This window comes from Elephas maximus, chromosome 15 (genome assembly GCF_024166365.1).
Source record: "Elephas maximus indicus isolate mEleMax1 chromosome 15, mEleMax1 primary haplotype, whole genome shotgun sequence".
Taxonomy (NCBI): domain Eukaryota; kingdom Metazoa; phylum Chordata; class Mammalia; order Proboscidea; family Elephantidae; genus Elephas; species Elephas maximus.
The window spans coordinates 87,574,043-87,595,277 of record NC_064833.1 but is presented as its reverse complement, the minus strand read 5'-3'; the positions used below and the strand labels follow the sequence as shown (position 1 = coordinate 87,595,277).

Genomic DNA, 21,235 nt, shown 5'->3' with positions numbered 1-21,235 from the left:
GAAATGGTTGTACAACATGATTAATGTAGATCACTAAGGTATAGTCCTGAAAAGGGTTGAATAGGCAAATGTTGTGTTATATGTATTTCCACCAAAAAAAAAAAAAAAGGCAGCTGCTGATGCTAAGTTCAACAACATACCTCATGTGATTTGTCTTCTTGGTTCAGAGGTTTAGGATCATGAATTCATGGGCCACTCCAATCACCTGGACTAACAATGAATTTTAGTCCCTCTGTTCTACCTCCTCATTTGCTGTATAGTACTTGGGGTCTTCAAAGCTTGCAAGTGGCCATCCAAGGTAAAACAAATGGTCTCTATACTACTCTATACAGCACAGGAAGAAGGGGAATCAGGAATTGGAGAAGGAACTGAAATACATGTCCAACTGCCTCAATGAACAAGTGCCTCCTTTGCCATGAGACCAAAAGAACTGGATGATGCCTGGTTACCGTTACTGAACAATTTAATCAAAGATTATATAGAGGAAATCTGATCAAAAGGGGGAAAACATAAAAGAGAACCTAGAATTCTCATGGGATCCAGGCTTTCAGGATGACCACTTGAAAATATTGCCCTGGGGAAATCTTTAAGCCTTCAAACTAAACTGAAACTATCCCCTGAAGCTATGTTTAAACGAAACTAGCTTAATTAGAAAAGAATGTCTGCTCTGAGCATTGTGTTCTTTTAAAAGATTATCTGTATCAGATCGAACTGACAACAGCAACTTGAAAGGCTAAATGAGAAGCTTAGAGGGGCAGTAAGTTTGTGCTGCTGATGATGAAATAACCTGGGAAAGGATATCAAGAAAGGTGGCATAACTTGAAGAATGTAACCAGTGTCACTGAACTGTACATGTAGAAGTTGTTGAATTCATGTATGTTTTGCTGTGTATATTTTCACCAAAAATTTCAAAAAGGAATTAATAACAGAGGGAAAACAGGAAAATATACAAATGTGTGAACATTTAAAAACGCTATTAAGCAACCAATTGGTCAAAGATGAACTCCAAAAAGAAATTAGACAATAGAGTTGAATCAAAATGAAAGCACATTATACCAAAACTTATGAGATATAACGAAGGTAGTGTTCACAAGCAAATTCATAGCTGTAAATGCCTACATTAAAAAAGAAGATCTAAAATCAATAACCTAACTCTACAACTTGAGGAATCATATACTGAAAGTCCTGATACATAATATGACATGGATGAACCTTGAAAACATTATACTGAATAAAATATGTCAATTATAAAAGGAAAAATATTATATTATCCCACATACATGAAATGTCTAGAATTGATAAAGTATAAATGTATAAAGACCAAAATTTATTATTGGATACTAGGGACGAGGACTGGAAAAGAGGAAGTCATCGCTTCTGGAGCACTGAGCTTCCATTAAACGTGATGAAAATATTTGGATAATGGTGATGATTGCATAACATGATGAATGTAATTAATGTCAGTGTATTATACATGTAAAAAATGCAGAAATGGCAAATGTTTTCCTATATGCCACACTTTCCACAGAGAAAAAAGAAGTAAATAGATGGAAAAAGGTACACTATGCTAACTCTAATAAAAAAAAAAAGCTAGAGTAGTATTTAATTTCAAACAAAAGGACGTCGGAGCAAGGGAAACTACCAAGAGAAAGAGGAGCATTACATAATTATAAAAGGGTCAATTCTCCAACAAAACATAACAATTTTGCTTAACATGTGAAAAGACAACTCATCTAAACTTGTGGGATGCAGCAAAAGCAGTGCTTAGACGGAAATTTATACCATTGAATGCATATACGTGTACTCCTCACTTATGGACTATGTTGTTATCCAAAATTTTGCAGTCATGACAATACTGAAATAACCATCTGACTATTTTGCTCATTAATAAGGTACATCTGATGTATGAATGCCGAGGTGCAAGAGTAATGCCGCTGTAATGGTTAAGGTTATGTGTCAACTTGGCTAGGCCGTGACTCTCAGCGGTTTGGCAATTATGCAGTGATATAATTTGGCAGTTGTGTAACAATGCAGTCATCCTCCATTTGGTGATCTGATGTGGTCATCCTACGTTTTCACGTAATGACCTAGACATTGGAACCTAACCACGTTGATAAGTGAGGGGTGTATTGGAAAAGAAGGAAAATCTAAAGTCAATAATCTAAATTTACACCTTACGAAACTAGAGAAAAAACAGCATTATAAGTTTAAGGCAAAAAGAAGGAAGAAAACAAAATTACAGCAAAAGTCAATGAAATTGAAAACAGAAAATCAACAAAACCAAAAGCTAGTTCTGTGAAAAGATCAATAAAATTAAAAAACCTACAGCCATAGGCTAACAAAGAAAAATAGAAGACTCAAATTCTAATAACAGAAATGAAAAAAGGTACCATCACTACTGATCCCAAGGATATTACAAGGATAATAATGGATTATTATGAACAAAGCTATGCACATAGATTTGATAGCTAAGATGAAATGGACCAATTCCCTGAAAGACACACATAACCAAAAGAAATAACCTAAACACCTTTGTATCTATTAAATAAATTGAATTCGTAATTAATAAATTTCCAAAAGAGAAAGCACCAGGCCCAGATCTTTCTGCATATGAATTCCAACAAGTATTTAAGGAAGAAATGATATCAACTCTCGACATACTCTTCCTGAAATTGAAAACAGACGACTTCCTAAAGCTATGAGGCCGGCATTAAACTTATACCCAAGCCAGATATAGGTATCACTAAAAAGGAAAACCACAGATGAGTATCCCTCACAAAAACTGATGAAAAACTCTCATCAAAATATTAGTAAATCAAACTGAACAGTGTATAAAAAAATCATACACCACAACCAATTATACAACATGATTCATTCCAGGTAAACAGGCTGGTTCAACATCAAAAACTTAATGTAAACCGTTATATTAACAGGATAAATTTTAAAAAGCACATACTCATCATAATAGACGCAGAAGAAGCATCTGACAAAATCCAACACCCATTCATGATATAAATTCTCAACAAACTAATGAAAAAAAAAACTACAAAAACGCCTACAGCTAACATCACACTTAATGTTTAGGAACTGGATGCTTTCCCCTAATATCAGGAGCCAGGCAAGGATGTCCCTTCTCACTACTCCAATTCAACATCATACTGGAAGTTCTGACTAAGAGATTAAGATATGAACAGGAAATAAAAGATATACCAATTGCGAAGTAGAAATAAAACTGTCTTTGTTTGCAGATGGTATGTTTGTCTATGTAGAAAAATCTTAAAGAATTAACAGAACAAATTCTTGAAACTACAAAGTGACAGCAAAGTTACAAGACATAAGATTAATATAAAAAAGACAATTGCTTTCCCATACACCAGATATGAAAAATGAGAATTTGAAATTAAAAACACAATCCAATTTACTTTAACAGCAAAAAACGAAGTTCCTAAGAATATATCTACAAAATATGTACAAGATCTATATGAGGAAAATTATGAAACTCAGAGGAAGGAAATAAAAGAAGATCTTATTTAGATTTTGAAGAGATATCCAATGTTCGTGGGCAGGAAGACACTATGCTAAGAAGTAAATTTTTCCCAACTTGATCTATAGATTCAACATAACCTCAAACAAGATTCCAACAAATTACTTTGTGGATATTGACAAATTGATCCAAAAGACACAGAAAAGCCAACACAATATCGAAAAAGAACAACAAAGCCAGAAGACTGACACTACCTGACTTTAAGCCTTATTATGAAGCTACAGTAATCTAGATAGCATGGCACTGACAAAGGAATAGGCAAAATGACCAGTGGAAAGGAACAGAAAGCCCCAAATACACCAACAGAAATACAGTAAACTGATCATTGACAAAGAAGAAAAAGCAATTCACTGGAGCAAAGATAATCTTTTCAACAAACAGTGATAGAACAATTGGCCATTCATATTGCAAAAAAAGAAAAAAATCCAGACAAAGACCTTACATTTCCCACAAAAAATAACTCAAAAAGGATCTTAGACCTAAATGTAAAATGAAACACTATAAAACTTCCAGAAGATAACACAGGAGAAAACCTAGTTAACCTGGGTTTGGTGATGAGTTTTCAGATATGATGCCAAAAGAAAGATGTATGAAAGAAAGAACTCATAAGTTGGAATTTGTTAAAATTTTAAACCTCTGCACTTCAAAAGACACTGTTAAGAGAATGAAAAGACTGGAAAAAAATTCTTTGCGAGATACATAAATGATAAACGACTTGTATCCAAAACATACAAAACGAGAAAAAACTCCGAAAACTCACCAGTGAGAAAACAAAGGTCGAAATTGCAAAACTGGCAAAAATCCGAACATACATGTCCACTCAAGAAATGACACCATGGCAAATAAGCATATGAAAAGATGCTCAACATCGTATGTTGCTAGGGAATTGCAAATTAAAACAAGAGTGAGACACCACTATATTATTTCTTGGCACTACAAAAATCCAAAAAACTAAAAATACCAAAGGCCAGCAAGGATGTGGAGCAGATGGAATGCTCATTCATCGCTAGTAGGAATGCAAAATGCTACAGCCACTATGGAAAAACGGTTTAGCAATTATTTACAATATTAAACATAGTCTTACCATGAGATCCAGCAATTATGCTCCAAGGTCTTTATTCAACTGAGTTGAGAACTTAAGTCCAGACAAAAACCTGCACGCAAGTATTTATCACAGCTTTACCCATTATCAACAAAAACTGGAAGAAACCAAGATGTCCTTTAGGAGGTAACTGGATAAACAAACTGTGGTATACCACACAATGGAATATTGTTCAGTGATAAAAAGAAATTAGCTACCAAAACATGAGAAGACATGAAGGAACCTTAAAGGCATATTGCTAAGTGAAAGAAACCAACCTGAAAAGGCTACAAACTGTATGATTCCAACTATATAACCTTTTAGAAAAAGCAAAACTATAACCCAGTAACCCAGTGCCGTCGAGTCGATTCTGACTCATAGCAACCCTATAGGACAGAGTAGAACTGCCCCATAGAGTTTCCAAGGAGCGCCTGGTGGATTCCAACTGCCAACCCTTTGGTGAGCAGCTGCAGCACTTAATCACTATGCCACCAGGGTTTCCAGCAAAACTATAGAGACAATAAAAAGTTCAGTGGTGGTCCGGGGCTCAAAAAAAGGGAAGGAGGAATAGGTAATGCATAGGAGGTTCTTAAGGTGGCAAAACTATTCCGTATGATACTTTAATCATGGTGACATATCATTACGCATTTGTCAGCACCCACGAGAGTATACAATACAAAGGGTGAACCTTGATAACGTATCAATAGTGGCTGGTTAATTTTAACAGATGTACCACCCTAAGGCAAAATGCTAATATTAGGGGAAACTGTAATGAGGATGGCGGTCAAAGAGGTGAGTACGTGGAACTCTCGTCCTATTTGCTTCATTTTTCTATGAACCTAAAGATGTACTAAAAAAAGTAAGTCCATTAATTATTATTAAAAAATCCAATAATTCCTGGCATCCAATCAAAAATTTCCAGGCATACAAACTAGTAAAAAAATAAAACCTATAATAAAGAGAAAAGTCACTCCACAGAAACAAAGAAATAATACAGATGACAAAATTACTAAAAAGAAAATTCAAACATAAAAAAATATACCCGATTTGTTCAAAACCCAGAAGAAACCATGATTGTGTTAAGGGGAGATAGGACAATACAAAAAAAAAATTCATATCAAACTTCCAGAGATGAAAAATAGAATGTCTCAGATGAAAAAATACACTAATTAGTATTAACAGCAGATTAGATTAAAAAAACTACAGAAAAAAAAAAAAAAGATTAGTAAACTTGAAGACAAAGTAATACAAACAATTCAAGATATAACAGGAGAAAAAATGAAAATGGTATCAGTGAACTGTGAGACAACATCACATAGCCTAGTATACATGTTCTCACAATTCTCTAGGGGACTTAAGTGTACCCTGAAAGGCTCCACAAGAGAGGACTTTTGGAAGCTTGTTGATTTTGCTTTGTATTCTCTCTTTGTAATAAATCATAGTTGTGAGTACCACTACATGCTGAGTCCTCTGAGTCCTCCTAATAAATTACCAAATGTGGGGGTGGTCTTGGGGACACCCAACATACCACAGATACAAGAACTACCAAGAAGAGAGACAGAGCCAAGATGGTGGAAGAGACAGACACTTCTGGTGAGCCCTCTTACAAAAAAGACCTGAAAAAACAAATGAAACGAATATATTTGTGACAAGCTAGGAGCCCTGAACATCAAAGGCAACTTAGAAAATGAACAGAGGGGCAGGGGGAGGAAGAGACAGTTCAGAAGTGAAGAGGGGTTACCAGACCTGAATCACAGGAGCCCGCAGGCACCATTCGCAGGAACGGCGGCAGTGAGCTGGTACTAGTGTTCAGCCGCAGCTTCCTCACGGAGAAGCAGCCACCACACAGCCAACTCACACCTCCAGAACCAGAAAAGAACGGTGCTCTCAGCAAAAGCTGAGTACATGCATATACTTAACTGGCCCCCACCTGGGCTCCCAAGCCAGCTTCAGCAGCTATTTCCTTAAGCCAAAGATAGGCCCTGTTGAGCACCTAGAGCCATCCTCCCGGCATTGCAGAAGGAATAAATTTGCAAATGGGGTAAAACATAATTTGCCAGCTCCACTAACTTGGAGAGCTCAGGACAGAAGTGGGTCCTGTCCAGACATAATCGGTCCATGAACTTTGAGTACCTTTCCTCTCTGCATTGACGTGTGTGGGCCCATTTCAGGAGAAAAGGCCATTGTTGGCAGACTCCAACCGTTACACACGTGCAGCAGAGAGGTGAGTATTGATGTTTGACATTGATTCGCCTATTAAACAGGGTCCTCACCTACCTACATCAGGGGCCTAAGAACTGGTGGCACTACTCAGGTCACCCAGCCATCCGTGACAGGGGTCGAAGGATAACTGGTACCTCCCAGTCCTTAAAACCAAAAACATTGGGTGCCCATGGTCTGTCTGCAGAACCCACCCACCTGTACGCTCTAGGGAACAGGGACACGCTTTCATCAGAGACACATCGGGAATGATTCTCAGAGGGTGACCCCTTGCTACTACCAGATACCGGTACCTACACACCAATCACCCCCTGTGCCTCTAAGACTGTAGGGCAGAGCCTGTACCACACACTTCATGATCAGCTACCTGGACACCTGAGCTGAATTCATACGAGAAAAGTGAATGGACTCCTAGACTGATATACCTGATAACGCCTCTAGCCATCTGGGGACAGGGCATCAAAACTCCAAAGGCGAAAATAAGCTAGATCACTGAAGCAACCCATTTGCGCATATCAAAACAAAACAAAAAGCTACAGAACAGTAAGCAAACACAAAATAAACTAATACAATGACTTATACATGGCTCGGAGCCAACACTCAGTATCAAGGCACATAAAGAAACAGACCATAATCGACTCAACAAGCTCTCAAAACAAAGAATCAAGGGATCTTCTAAATGATGCCTTCATGGAATAACCAGAGGCAGAATAGAAAAGATTATTAAACAGAACCCTTCAAGATATCAGGACGGAAATGAAGCAATGTGCAGAACAAGCCAAGGAACACACAGATAAAGCAACTGAAGAAATTAAAACGATTATTCAAGAATACAATGAAAAATTTAATAACCTGGAAAAATCCATAGACACATAGCAATCAGAAATTCAGAAGATTATCAATAAAAATACAGAAATAGACAACTCAATAGAAAGTTAGAGGAACACAACTGAACAAGTGGAAGGCAGAATTTCTGAATTAGAAGATAAACCACTTGGCACTAACATATTTGAAGAAAAATCAGATAAAAGAATTTTAAAAAATGAATAAGCCTTAAAAATCACATGGAACTCCATCAAAAGAAATAACCTACGAGTGATTGGAGTGCCGGAACAGGGAGGGATAACAGAAAATACAGAGAGAATTGTTGATTTGTTGGCAGAAAACTTCCCTGATATCATGAAAGATGAGAAGCTATCAAACCAAGATGCTCATCAAACTCCACATAAGGTAGGTTTTAAAAAGAAAGTCATCAAAACATATGATAATCAAACTTGCCAAAACCAAATGTGAAGAGAGAATTTTAAGAGCAGCTAGGGATAAACGAAAAGTCACCTACAAAGGAGAGTCAATAAGAATAAGCTCGGACTATCCGGCAGAAATCATGCAGGCAAGAAGAAAATGGGATGACTTATATAAAAAACTGAAGGAAAAAAACTGCCAGCCAAGAATTGTATATCCAGGAAAACTGTCTCTCAAACATGAAGGCAAAATTAGGACATTTCCAGACAAACAGAAGTTTACGGAATTCATAAAAACCAAACCAAAACTACAAGAAATACTAAAGGGAGTTCTTTGGTTAGAAAATCAAATAATATCAGGTATCAACCCAAGACTAGACCACTGGGCAAAGCAATCATAATTCAACCCAGACACAGAAATAACAAAAATAAATCAAGATTAAAAAATGCTCAAAACAGGGAAACTGATGTTATTATGTAAAAGAAGACAACATTAAACCAATAAAGGAGGAATAAGAAACGCAGTCATGGATCTTCCATAAGTAGAGGAAGAAAACGCGATACAAAGAAATAAAAGTTAGGTTTAAATTTAGAAAAAAGGGGTGAATAATAAAGTAAACACAAAGGAGACAAGCTATCCTAAACATCAAAATGAAACACAAGAAAAAAACAGAGACTCAGCAGGAAAAAAATCAACAACAAACATGAGGAAAGGAGAGTATATAAAGATAATCTACTCAGCACATAAAATTAAATGGAAAAAAGAAACTATTCACAACACACAAAAAAAGACATCAAAACGATGGCACTAAATTCATAAAAAAATTCATACCTATCCATAATTACGCTAAATGTAAATAGACTAAATGCACCAACGAAGAGTCAGAGAGTGGCAGAATGGATTAAAAAACACGATCCATCTATATGCTGCCTACGTGAGACACACCTTAGACTCAGAGAAACAAACAAACTAAAACTTAAAGGATGGAAAAAATATATCAAGCAAAGAACAATCAAAAAAGAGCTGGAGTGGCAATATTAATTTCTGACAAAATAGACTTTAAAGATAAACCCATCATAAAGGATAAGGAAGGACACTACTTAATGATTAAAGGGATAATACACCGAAAAGATAAAACCATATTAAATATATATGCACCCAATGACAGAGCTGCAAGATACATAAAATAAACTCCATCAGCTCTGAAAAGTAAGACAGACAGCTCCACAATACTAGTAGGAGACTTCAGCACACCACTTCCGGTGACAGATAGGAAGGACATCCAGAAAGAACCTCAATAAGACAAGGAAGATCAAACGCCACAATCAACCAACTTGACCTCATAGACATATACAGAACCCTCCACCCAACAGCAACCAAGTATACTTTCTTTACTAGTGCACATGGAACATTCTGTAGAATAGACCACATATTAGGTCATACAGCTAGCCTTGGCAGAATCCAAAACACTGAAATATTACAAAGCATCTTCTCTGACCATAAGGCCATAAAAGTGGAAATCAATAACAGGAAAAACAGGGAAACAAAATCAAACACTTGGAAACTGAACAATACCGTGCTCAAAAAAGGCTGGATTATAGGAGACATTAAGGAGAGAATAAAGAAATTTATAGAATCCGAGGAGAATGAAAACACTTCCTATCAGAACCTGTGGGACACAGCGAAAGCACAAATACAAGAAGAAGAAAGGGTCAAAATCAAAGAATTATCCCTACAACTTGAACAAAAAAAGACAGCAACAAAAGAAACCCTCAGGCACCAGTACAAAACAAATAATAAAAATTACATCGAAAATAAGAGAAATAGAAAACAGAAAAACAATGGAAAGAATTAACAAGACCAAAAGCTAGTTCTCTGAAAAAACCAATAAAATTGATAAACCATTGGCCATACAGACAAAAGAAAAACAGGAAAGGAAGCAAATACCCCAAATAAGAAATGAGATGGGCGATATTACAACAGACCCAACTGAAATTAAAAGAATTATATCAGATGACTATGAAAAACTGTACTCTAAAAATTTGAAAACTTACAGGAAATGAATGAATTCCTAGAAACACACTACCTACCTAAACTAATACAAGCAGAGGTAGAACAACTAAATAGACCCATAACAAAAGAAAAGATAGAAAAGGTAATCAAAAAACTCCCAAAAAAACAAAGCCCTGGCCCAGATGACTTCACTGCAGAGTTCTGCCAAACTTTCAGAGAACAGTTAACACCACTACTACTAAAGTATTTCAGAGTATAGAAATGGATGGAATACTCCCAAACTAATTCTATGAAGTCACCATATCCCTGATACCAAAACCAAGTAAAGACACCACAAAAAGAAGAAAATTACAGACCTATATCCTTCATGAACTTAGACGCAAAAATCCTCAACAAAATTCTAGCCGATAGAATTCAACAACATATCGAAAATTAATTCACCATGAGCAAGTGGGATTCATACCAGGTATGCAGGGATGGTTCAACATTAGAAAAACAATTAATGCAATCCATCATATAAATAAAACAAAAGATAAGAATCACATGATTTTATCAACTGATCCAGAAAAGGCATTTGACAAAGTCCAGCACCCATTCATGATAAAAACCCTCAGCAAAATAGGGATAGAAGGAAAATTCCTCAACATAATAAAAGCATTTATACAAAGCCAATAGCCAACATCATTCTAAAGGCAGAGAGCCTGAAAGCATTCCCCCTGAGATCGGGAACCTGACAAGGATGTCCTTTATCACCACTCTTATTCAATATTGTGCTGAAGGTCCTAAAAAAAAAAAAAAGAGCAATTAGGGTAGATAAAGAAATAAAGGGCATCCAGATTGGCAAGGAAGAAGTGTAAGTATCTCTATTTGCAGATGACATGATCTTATATACAGAAAACCCTAAGGAATCCTCCAGAAAACTACTGAAACTAATAGAAGAGTTCAGCAAAGTACCAGGATACAAAATAAACATACAAAAATCAGTTGGGTTCCTCTACAGCAACAAAAGAACATCGAAGAGGAAATCACCAAATCAATACCATTTACAGTAGTGCCCGAGAAGATAAAATACTTATGAATAAATCTTCCCAGAGATGTAAAAGACTTATACAAAGCAAACTACAAAACACCTCTGCAAGAAACCAAAAGAGGCCTACGTAAGTGGAAAAACATACCTAGCTCATGGATAGGAAGACTTAACATAATAAAAATGTCTATTCTACCAAAAGCGATCTATAGATTTAATGCAATTCCAATCCAAATTCCAAGGATATCTTTTAATGAGACAGAGAAATCACCAACTTCATGTGGAAGGGAGAGAGGCCCTTTATAAGTAAAGCATTACTGAAAAAGAAGAACAAAGTGGGAAGTCTCACTCAACCTGATTTTACGACCTATTATACCGCCACAGTTGTCAAAACAGCCTGGTACTGGTACAACAACAGATACATAGAGCAATGGAACAGAATTGAGAATCCAGACATAAATCCATCCACATATAAGTAGTTGATATTTGACAAAGGCCCCAAAGCAGTAAAATGGGGAAAAAACAGTCTTTTTAACAAATGGTGCTGGCATAATTGGATATCCATCTGCAAAAAAACGAAACAAGACCCATACCTCACACCATGCACAAAAACAAGTTCAAAATGGATCAAAGACCTAAATATAAAATTTATAACAATAACGATCATGGAAGAAAAAACAGGGACAAGGTTAGGAGCCTTAATACATGGCATAAACAGTACACAAAACATTATTAAGAATGCAGAAGTAAAACTAGATAACTGGGAGCTCCTAAAAATCAAACACCTATGCTCATCCAAAGACTTCACCAAAAGAGTAAAAAGATTACCCACAGACTGCAAAAAAGCTTTTAGCTACGACATTTCCAATCAGCGCCTGATCTCTAAAATCTACATGATACTGCCAACACTCAACTGCAAAAAGACATATAACCCAATTAAAAAATGGGCAAAAGATATGAATAGACACTTTACTAAAGAAGACATCCAGGTACCTAACAGGTACATGAGGAAATGCTCACGATCATTAGCCATTAGAGAAATGCAAATCAAAAGTACAATAAGATTTCCTCCTCACTCCTACAAGGCTGGCATTAATCCAAAAAACACAAAATAATAAATGTTGGAGACACTTCTACACTGCTGTTGGGAATGTAAAATGGTACAACCACTTTGGAAATCAATTTGGCTCTTCCTTAAAAAGCTAGAAATAGAACTACCATACGATCCAGCAATCCCACTCCTTGGAATATACTCAAGAGAAATTAGAGCCTTTACACAACAGATGCATGCACACCCATGTTTACTGCAGCACTGTTTACAATACCAAAACGACGGAAGCAACCAAGGTGCCCATCAACAGATGAATAAATAAATTATGGTATATTCATACAATGGAATACTAAAAAAAACAAAACCAAACACAGCGTCATCGAGTTGATTCCAACTCATAGCGACCCTATAGGACAGAGTAGAATTGCCGCATAGAGTTTCCGAGGAGCGCCTGGCAGATTTGAACTGCCGACCAATGGAATACTACCCATCGATAAAGAACAGTGATGAATCTCTGAAACGTTTCATAACATGGAAGAATCTGGAAGGCATTATGCTGAGTGAAATTAGTCAGTTGAATAAGGACTAATATCGTAGAAGACCACTATTATAAGAACTCGGGAAACAGTTTAAACAGAGAAGAAAATATTCTTTGATGGTTATGAGAGTGGGGAGGGAGGGGGAGCGGGAGAGGGGTATTCACTATTTAGACAGTAGGTAAGAACTACTTTAGGTGATGGGAAAGATAACACACAGTACAGGAGAGATCAGCACAACTGGACTAAACCAAAAGTAAAGAAGTTTCCTGAATAAACTGAACGCTTCGAAGGCCAGTGTGGCAGGGGCAGGGGTTTGGGGACCATGGTTTCAGGGGACATCTATGTCAACTGGCATAATAAAATCTATTAAGAAAACATTCTACATCCCACTTTGAAGAGTGGTGTCTGGGGTCTTAAATGCTAGCGAGTGGCCATCTAAGATGCATCAATTGGTCTCAACCCACCTGGGCCAAAGAAAAATGAAGAGCACCAAGGACACAAGGTAATTTAAGAGCCTAAGAGACAGAACGGCCCACATAAACCAGAGACTACATCATCCTGAGACCAGAAGAAGTAGATGGTGCCAAGCTACAGCCAATGACTGCCCTGTCAGGGAACACAACACGAGAACCCCTGAGGGAGCAGGAGAGCAGTGGGATGCAGACCCCAGATTCTCGAAAAAAGGCCAGACTTAATGGTCTGACTGAGACTAGAAGGACCCTGATGGTCACGGCCCCCTGACCTTCTGTTGGCCAAGGACTGGAATCATTCCCAAAACCAACTCTTCAGACATGGATTGGACTGGACAATGGGATGGAGAAGTATGCTCGTGAGGAATGAGCTTCTTGGATTAGGTAGACACTTGAGTCTATGTTCGCATCTCCTGCTTGGAGGGGAGATGAGAGGGTAGAAGGGGTTAGAAGCTGGAGAAATGGACATGAAAAGAGAGAGTGGAAAGGGCCAGCGGGCTGTCTCATTAGGGGGAGATCAATTGGGGGTATGGAGCAAGGTGTATATACGTTGTTGTATGAGAGACTAACTTGATTTGTAAACTTTCACTTATAGCACAATAAAAATTAAAAAAAAAAAAAAGAAACTCAACAAGCCCCAACCAAGAAACTACTCCAAAACGGTAACTAGCAAATTCCTTAAAAACAGTGATAAAAACTCAAGAATGAGAATAGATTCCAATTTCACAAGAGCAATTCTTGAGCTAGGAGACAGTGAAGGAAAGCTTTCAACACTCCAAAAAAAATTATCTCCAACCTCAGATTCTATGCCCAAGGAAGCTTTCAATCACATTATCGAAGTCAGATAAAAACATCTTCAGACATCCCAAGTGTCAAAAGATTATCTCCCATAAATCCTTTGTTGGGAAGCTACTAGAAGATGTGTTCAACCAAAATAAGGGTGATAACCAATAAAGAGGAAGACATGAAATCCAGGATAAAGGAATTACAATGCAGAGGAGAGGTGAAGAGAATTCCCAGAATGATGGTGAAGGGAGACGCTAAGATGGCAATGTCCACCAAGCAGAGAGTACATCAGTTCAAATTGCAGTTGGCTAGAAGGCTGTGGAAACAGGCGTTCAAGAAAATAAAACTGATAGAATGTCTGTCTGAAAACCTTAATGAGGGACCTAGAATGGTAGAGAAATAGGGTTTATTAACCATAAGTAAAGCTAGACAAACAAAAAATAAAATAATTATTAACAACAGGGGCAAAAGTTGTGCAAGAAAAAGAATCATGGTTAATATTTGCCTTGGCTATAAATTTTATTTATTCATTTTTAATATAAATGCTGCTTATTAATCTGATCAAAATATGATATTTGTTCTGGGAGAATGGAAGGATAAGAAAGGTTCAGTGTGTAATGAAGTGTGAGGACTGGGTGGGTAGAACAGACCTAAGTGTTTATTCATGTTTGGAAGTACAATGCAATCATGTCCTTTAGAGATAGAGAGGCAAAGAACCCACTAAAAGAGTCAAAGTGGTTTGTTTCTGAAGAGAGGGTGGGGGGCGGGGGTGAGGGGGACACCAAAAGGCTATGATTAATAAATGTCATAAAAAGAATAAAATTTTTCAAAACATTCACTCTTACCTTGGGAAGTTCAGAGAGTCCCCCTTCACTTGTCGAAGAACTGCCTGCACGTGAAGCGCAGTCTGATATCTCCACGGCACTCTCACCTCCATCAGATGCACTGCGTTCATTAGTGTCTTCCCTGTCACTGTCTGCCTCCCAGTCAATAAACTGCAGTTCATCTGAAAAATACAGTATTTAACTCGCATTTAGCTTACTTTAAATTTTCAATCTTTTTTTTAAATTTCAATACTTAATACATCTGTGTTACTTAATAACTTTAGCAAGCATATTAAAGGTACACGATGAAAAGTAAATTCCTACTCTTAGCTCTAGGGAGCCTGTTTCTCCCACACTTATCCCACCTCAACTTTCAGTTAACTACGTTTATTACTTGTTTCTATATCCTTTCAGTTTCTCTAGCCACTTTCAAGCAAATAAAATATACATTCATATTCTTTCTTCTTTTCTCGCACTTTTTGATTTTTTCATTTAATAATATAACAGAAGATTTTCCTCATCAGTAAATAAGGAGTGGCACTATTTTTTACAACATAGTATTCCGTTGCATAGTTGATGCAGAGTTTACTTGAACAGTCCTCTATTAATATTTTTGAAGCATTTTCAACCAAAAATTTTTACTATAGATTACATTCATACATAAGGAAACAACTAATATTAGTTGATAGTTTATATAATAAACATTATTATCTAGATGCTTTTTTGCAAAAATTTTAATTCACGAAGTTAAAAGATCTTTATACATAAATAACAAAATGTACTGATTCCAATCTACTATGTTTGAAGAAGTGATAAACCCACTCCCACTGCTGTCGAGTCGATTCTGACTCATAGCAACTCTATACAACAGAGTAGAACTGCCCCATAGAGTTTCCAAGGAGTGCCTGGCAGATTCTAAATGCCGACCTCTTGGTTAGCAGCCGAAGCACTTAACCACTACACCACCAAGGTTTCCAAAGAAATGATAATAATTATTTAAAAAAGTAAATATTAAAGAACCAAATTATTAAATTAGTTTCCAACAGCCTATAATATAAACCTTTCCTGCACTACGATGTACAAAAACAAACAAAAAAACCAAACCCGTTGCCATCAAGTCAAGATTGTCTCATAGCGACCTTAAAGGACAGAGTAGAACTGCCCTGTAGGGTTTCCAAGGAGGATTCAAACTGCTGACCCTTTGGTGAGCAGCTGCAGCCCTTAACTACTGTGCCACCAGAGCTCCACCACAATGCACAAGTGCTCACAAAAAGCTGTTTCAGCAACTCAAAAGGACTAATCAGATATCTTGGCCCTGTTTCAGAGGTCTGATATCAACAGTTTCACTTCTAGACAGAATTTTTTTTTTTTTTTAAACCTATTAGGTTTAATCCCTGAAGGGATATTTTTTTTTTTTGTAAGTTTTAGATAAAGATAAAAATATGGGAAAAAGAACACAACTAAAAAGAATATCTTCTTTAATCTGAAACTGCTATTCCAGAGCACAGGGTCAAAGTCCCCTTTGACAATTACAAGTCTAGAGGAAAGACTACTCACCGATGAGAGTGACGGACTACATAATGACAATTATTTCCCATATCTAACATCACACTTAGTCACAGAATCCAAGGCAGAGGAAAATGTAAGAAATTATCCCTTACGCTGAACCATCATGGTAGGAAGTGACAAAGAGCCAAAGGACAAGTTCTCTCAGAGCTGCTGCTGCTTCTTCTACCAGTACTGCATATTTGTGTAGCACTCATTCATTAAAGTAAGTGTCTTCTAGGGACCTATCTATTCTTGAGATGGTGTCTAAATTCAGGTTGCGATAAACTCAAGGTCGTAGTTTCACTCTCGTGGACGTGTTTTAATTTTCTTCAGCTTCAACTTCAAGTTGCATATGAGCAATGGACAGTCTCTTCACAGTCAGCCCCTGGTCTTGTTCTGACTGATGATACTGAGGTCTCCACTGTCTCTTAACGCAGGTGTAGTCAATTTGATTCCTATGTTTCCTATCTGGCGAGGTCAATATGTACAGCTGCTGTTTATGTTACTGAAAATAGGTATTTGCAATAAAAAAGTCGTTGGTCTGGCAAAATTCTATCATGCAATATCCAATACTGTTTCTATCACCATTGACATATCTTCCAACAACCAACTCTTCTTTGTTTCCAATTTTCGCATTCCAATCACCAGTAATTATCAATGCATCTTAATGGCGTATTTGATCAATTTCAGACTGCAGAAGTTGGTAAAAAAATCTCCAATTGCTTCATCTCTGGCCTCAATGTTTAGTATGTAAATTTGAATGATATTCATATAAATTGGTCTTTCTTGCAGGCGTATGGAAATTATCCTAACACTGACAGTGTTATATCTCAAGATACACCTTGAAATCTTTTTTTTGACAACGAATGCAATGCCATTCCACTTCAATTTGGCATTTCTAGCACAGTAGACCATACAGTTGTCTGATTAAAAATTGCCAATACCAGTCCTTTTCAGCTCATTAATGCCTAAGATATCAATACTTATGCATTCCATTTCATTTTTGATGACTTCAAATTTTCCGAGATTCATGCTTCGTACATTCCATGTTCTGATTATTAATGGATTTTTGCAGCTTTTTCTTCTCTTTTTTTGAGTCTTGCCACATAAGCAAATGAAGGTCCTGAAAGCTTTACTCCATCTACATCATTATGGTCGACTCCACTTGAGGTGGCAGCACTTCCCCAGTCGTATTTTAAGTGTCTTTCAACTCGAGGGGCTCATCTTCCGATACTGTATTAGACAATATTCTGCTACTATTCATAATGCTTTCAGGGGGAAGTTTTTCAGAAGTACACCACCAGGTCCTTCTTGCTAGTGTATCCTGGTCTAAAACTATGCCCCTGCTGGTACCTGAAAAACCAGATGAGTTGTGGGATGACACCAAGGACATCATACATGAAGAAATCAAAAAGTAATTAAAAGAAAGAAAAGATGAAAATGGATGCCAGAAAAGACTATGAAACTTGCTCTTGAACATACAGTAGCTAAAGCAAATGGAAGAAATGATGAAGTAAAAGAAGTGAATAGAAGATTTCAAAAGGTGGCTTGGAAAGACAAACTGAAGTATCATAACAACATATGCAAAAACCTGGAGTTAGAAATCCAAAAGGGAAGAACATGTTCGGCATTTCTCAAGCTGGAAAAAAAAAAAAAAGAAGAAGAAATTCAAGCCTTGAGTTGTAATACTAAACAATGTAGGAAACATCAAAAGAAGATGAAAGGTATACACAGAGCTACTGGACCAAAACAATGGTCGATGTCCAACCATTTCAGGAGTTAGCATGTGATAAAGAACCGATGGTATTGAAGGATGAAGTCCAAACTATGCTGAAGGCATTGGTGAAAAAAAAGGCTCCAGGAATTCACAGAATACCACTGAGATGTTTCAACAAACAGATGCTGTGCTGGAGATGCGTACTTGTCTATGCCAAGAAACTTGGAAGACAGCTACCTAGCCAGCCAACTGGAAAAGATCCACATTTGTGCCCATTCCAAAGAAAGGTGATCCAACAGAATGCAGAAATTATCGAACAATATCATTAATATCATATGTAAGCAAAATTCTGCTGAAGATAATTCAGAAACAGTTGTAGTAGTAGTACATCAACAGGGAACTAACAGAAATTCAAGCTGGATTCAGAACAGGATGTAGAACGAGGGATATCAATGCTGATGTCAGATGGATTGGCTGAAAGAAAGAAAATATCAGAAAGATGTTTATCTATGTTCTATTGACTATGTAAAGGCATTCGACTATGTGGATCATAACAAATTATGGGTAACGCTGTGAAGAATGGGAATTCCAGAACACTTAATTGTGCTCAGGAAGAACCTGTACATAGAATAAGAGGCAGTCGCTAGGAAAGAACAAGGGGATACTGCGTGGTTAAAAATCAAGAAAGGTGTGTGTCAGGGTTGTATCCTTTCACCATACTTAAACAATTCTGTATGCTGAGCAAATAATCCGAGAAGCTGGAATTATATGAAGAAGAATGTGGAATCAGGATTAGAGAAAGACTCATTAACAACCTGTGATATGCAGATGGCATTACCTCACAGAAAGCAAAGAGGACTTGAAGCACTTACTGAAGAAGATCAATGACCACAGCCCTCAGTACAGATAACACCTCAACATAAAGTAAACAAAAATCCTCACAGACCGAGATAAGCAGCATCATGATAAATGGATAAAGACTGAAGTTGTCAAGGATTTCATTTTAGTTGGATCCACAACCAATGCCATGGAAGCAACACTCAAGAAATCAAATGACGTATTGCATTGGGCAAATCTACTTCAAAAGACCTCTTTAAAGTGTTAAACAGAAAAGATGTCAAGCAAGCTGGTCAACGAATAAGAAAAACCTAAGAATAACTGATGACTTTGAATTATGGTGTTGGTGAAGAATATTGAATATACCATGGACCGCTAGAAGAACGAACAAGTCTGTCTTGGAAGAAATACAGCCAGAGTGCTCCTTCAAAGCAAGGGTGGCGAGACTTCGTCTCACGTACTTTGGACAAGTTATCAGGAGGGGCCGGTTCCTGAAAAAGAACATCAGGCTTCGTAAAGTAGAGGGTCAGCAAAAAAGAGGAAGACTCAATGAGATGGACTGACACTATGGCTGCAACGATGGGCTCAAGCATAGTAATGATCGTGATCATACTGCAAGACCAGGCAGTTGTTTCGTTCTGTCGTATGTAAGATCACTATGAGTTAGAACCAACTCAAGGGCACCTAACAACAGGACCTATCATACCATCTTTTAGTCTTAAAATACAAAATAAACAAAGAAGAGAATACAGAACACCTTTTCTGCCCTTGAGAAGCCCACAGATGAATACACTTACATTGCAATGTGCTGAGTGGTACAAAAATGATACACCACAAAGAAGAGGTCTTTCATTTGATCACAATTCTATGAAGTAGACAAGACAATTTCCCATGTGTCTGTCAGTTTGTTATACTGTGGGGGTTTGTGTGTTGCTGTGATGCTGGAAGCTATGCCACCGGTATTCAGATATCAGCAGGGTCACCCATAGAGGACAGGATTCAGCTTCCAGACTAAGACAGACTAGGAAGAACGACCTGGCGGTCTACTTCTGAAAAGAATTAGCCAGTGAAAACCGTATGAATAGCAGCAGAACATTGTCTGATATAGTGCCAGAATATGACACCCCGCCAGGTTAGAAGGCACTCAAAATACGACTGGGGAAGAACTGCCTCCTCAAGGTAGAGTCGACCTTAATGGCATGGATGGAGTAAAGCTTTTGGGACCTTCATTTGCTGATGTAGCACGACTCAAAATGAGAAGAGACAGCTGCAAACATCCATTAATAATCAGAACCTGGAATTCTAAAGTACGAATCTAGGAAAATTGGAAATCATAAAAAAGGAAACAGAATGTATAAATATCGATATCTTAGGCATTAGTGAGCTGAAATGGACTGGTATTGGCCATTTTGAATCAGATAACCATATAGTCTACTACACTGAGAATGACAGCTTGAACAGGAATGTTCTGGCATTCATTGTCAAAAAGAACATTTCAAGACCTATCCTGATATACAACGCTGTCAGTGATAAGACAATATCCATATGCCTACAAGGAACACCAGTTAATACAAATATTGTTCGAATTTACACACCAACCACTGAGACCAAAGATGAAGAAACAGAAACTTTTTATCAGGTGCTGCAATCTAAAATTGATCAAACATGCAATCAGGATGCATTGATAATCACTGGTGACTGGAATGCGAAAGTTGGAAACAAAGAAGGCTCCGTAGTTCAAAAACATGACCTTGGTGACAGAAATAATGCCACAGATCAAATGATAGAATTTTGCAATACCAACGACTTCTTCATTGCAAATACCTTCTTTCACCAAAGAACCACATGGGCCTCGCCAAATGGAACACACAAGAGTCAAACTGACAATGCCAGGGGTTGACTGTGGAACAGACCATCAATTGCTCATATGCAAGTTAAAGCTGAAACTAAAAAAAATCAGAACAAATCCACGAGAGCCAAAATATAATCTTGAGTATATGCCACCTGAATTTAGAGACCATCTCAAGGATAGATTTGACGCACTGAACACTAGTGACCGAAGACCAGACGGGTTGTAGAATGACATCAAGGACACCATACATGGAGAAACCAAGAGGTCACTGAAAAGACAGGAAAGAAAGAAAAGACCAAGATAGATGTCAGAGGAGACTTTGAAACTTGCTCATGAACGTCGAGCAGCTAAAGCAAAAGGAAGAAATGATGAAGTAAAAGAACTGAACAGAAGATTTCAAAGGGCAGCTTGAGAAGACAAAGTAAAGTATTATAATAACATGTGCAAAGAGCTGGAGATAGAAAACCAAAAGGGGAGAACACAC

General features: G+C 37.3%; 1 protein-coding gene across 6 annotated transcripts in view; it reads right to left on the bottom strand.

Moving 5' to 3' along the window:
• The window catches only part of SPIDR (scaffold protein involved in DNA repair), a 780,587-nt gene that overhangs the window by 628,282 nt on the left and 131,070 nt on the right, over positions 1-21,235 (bottom strand). For all 6 annotated transcript variants that reach the window (XR_007513227.1, XM_049853504.1, XM_049853503.1 and 3 more), the window contains one exon: positions 14,819-14,979. Coding sequence is in view for 5 of the 6 variants with exons in the window: in XM_049853504.1 (XP_049709461.1) it covers positions 14,819-14,979 (161 nt within the window). In the remaining variant the exon portion in view is untranslated. The remainder of the gene's footprint in view (positions 1-14,818; positions 14,980-21,235) is intronic.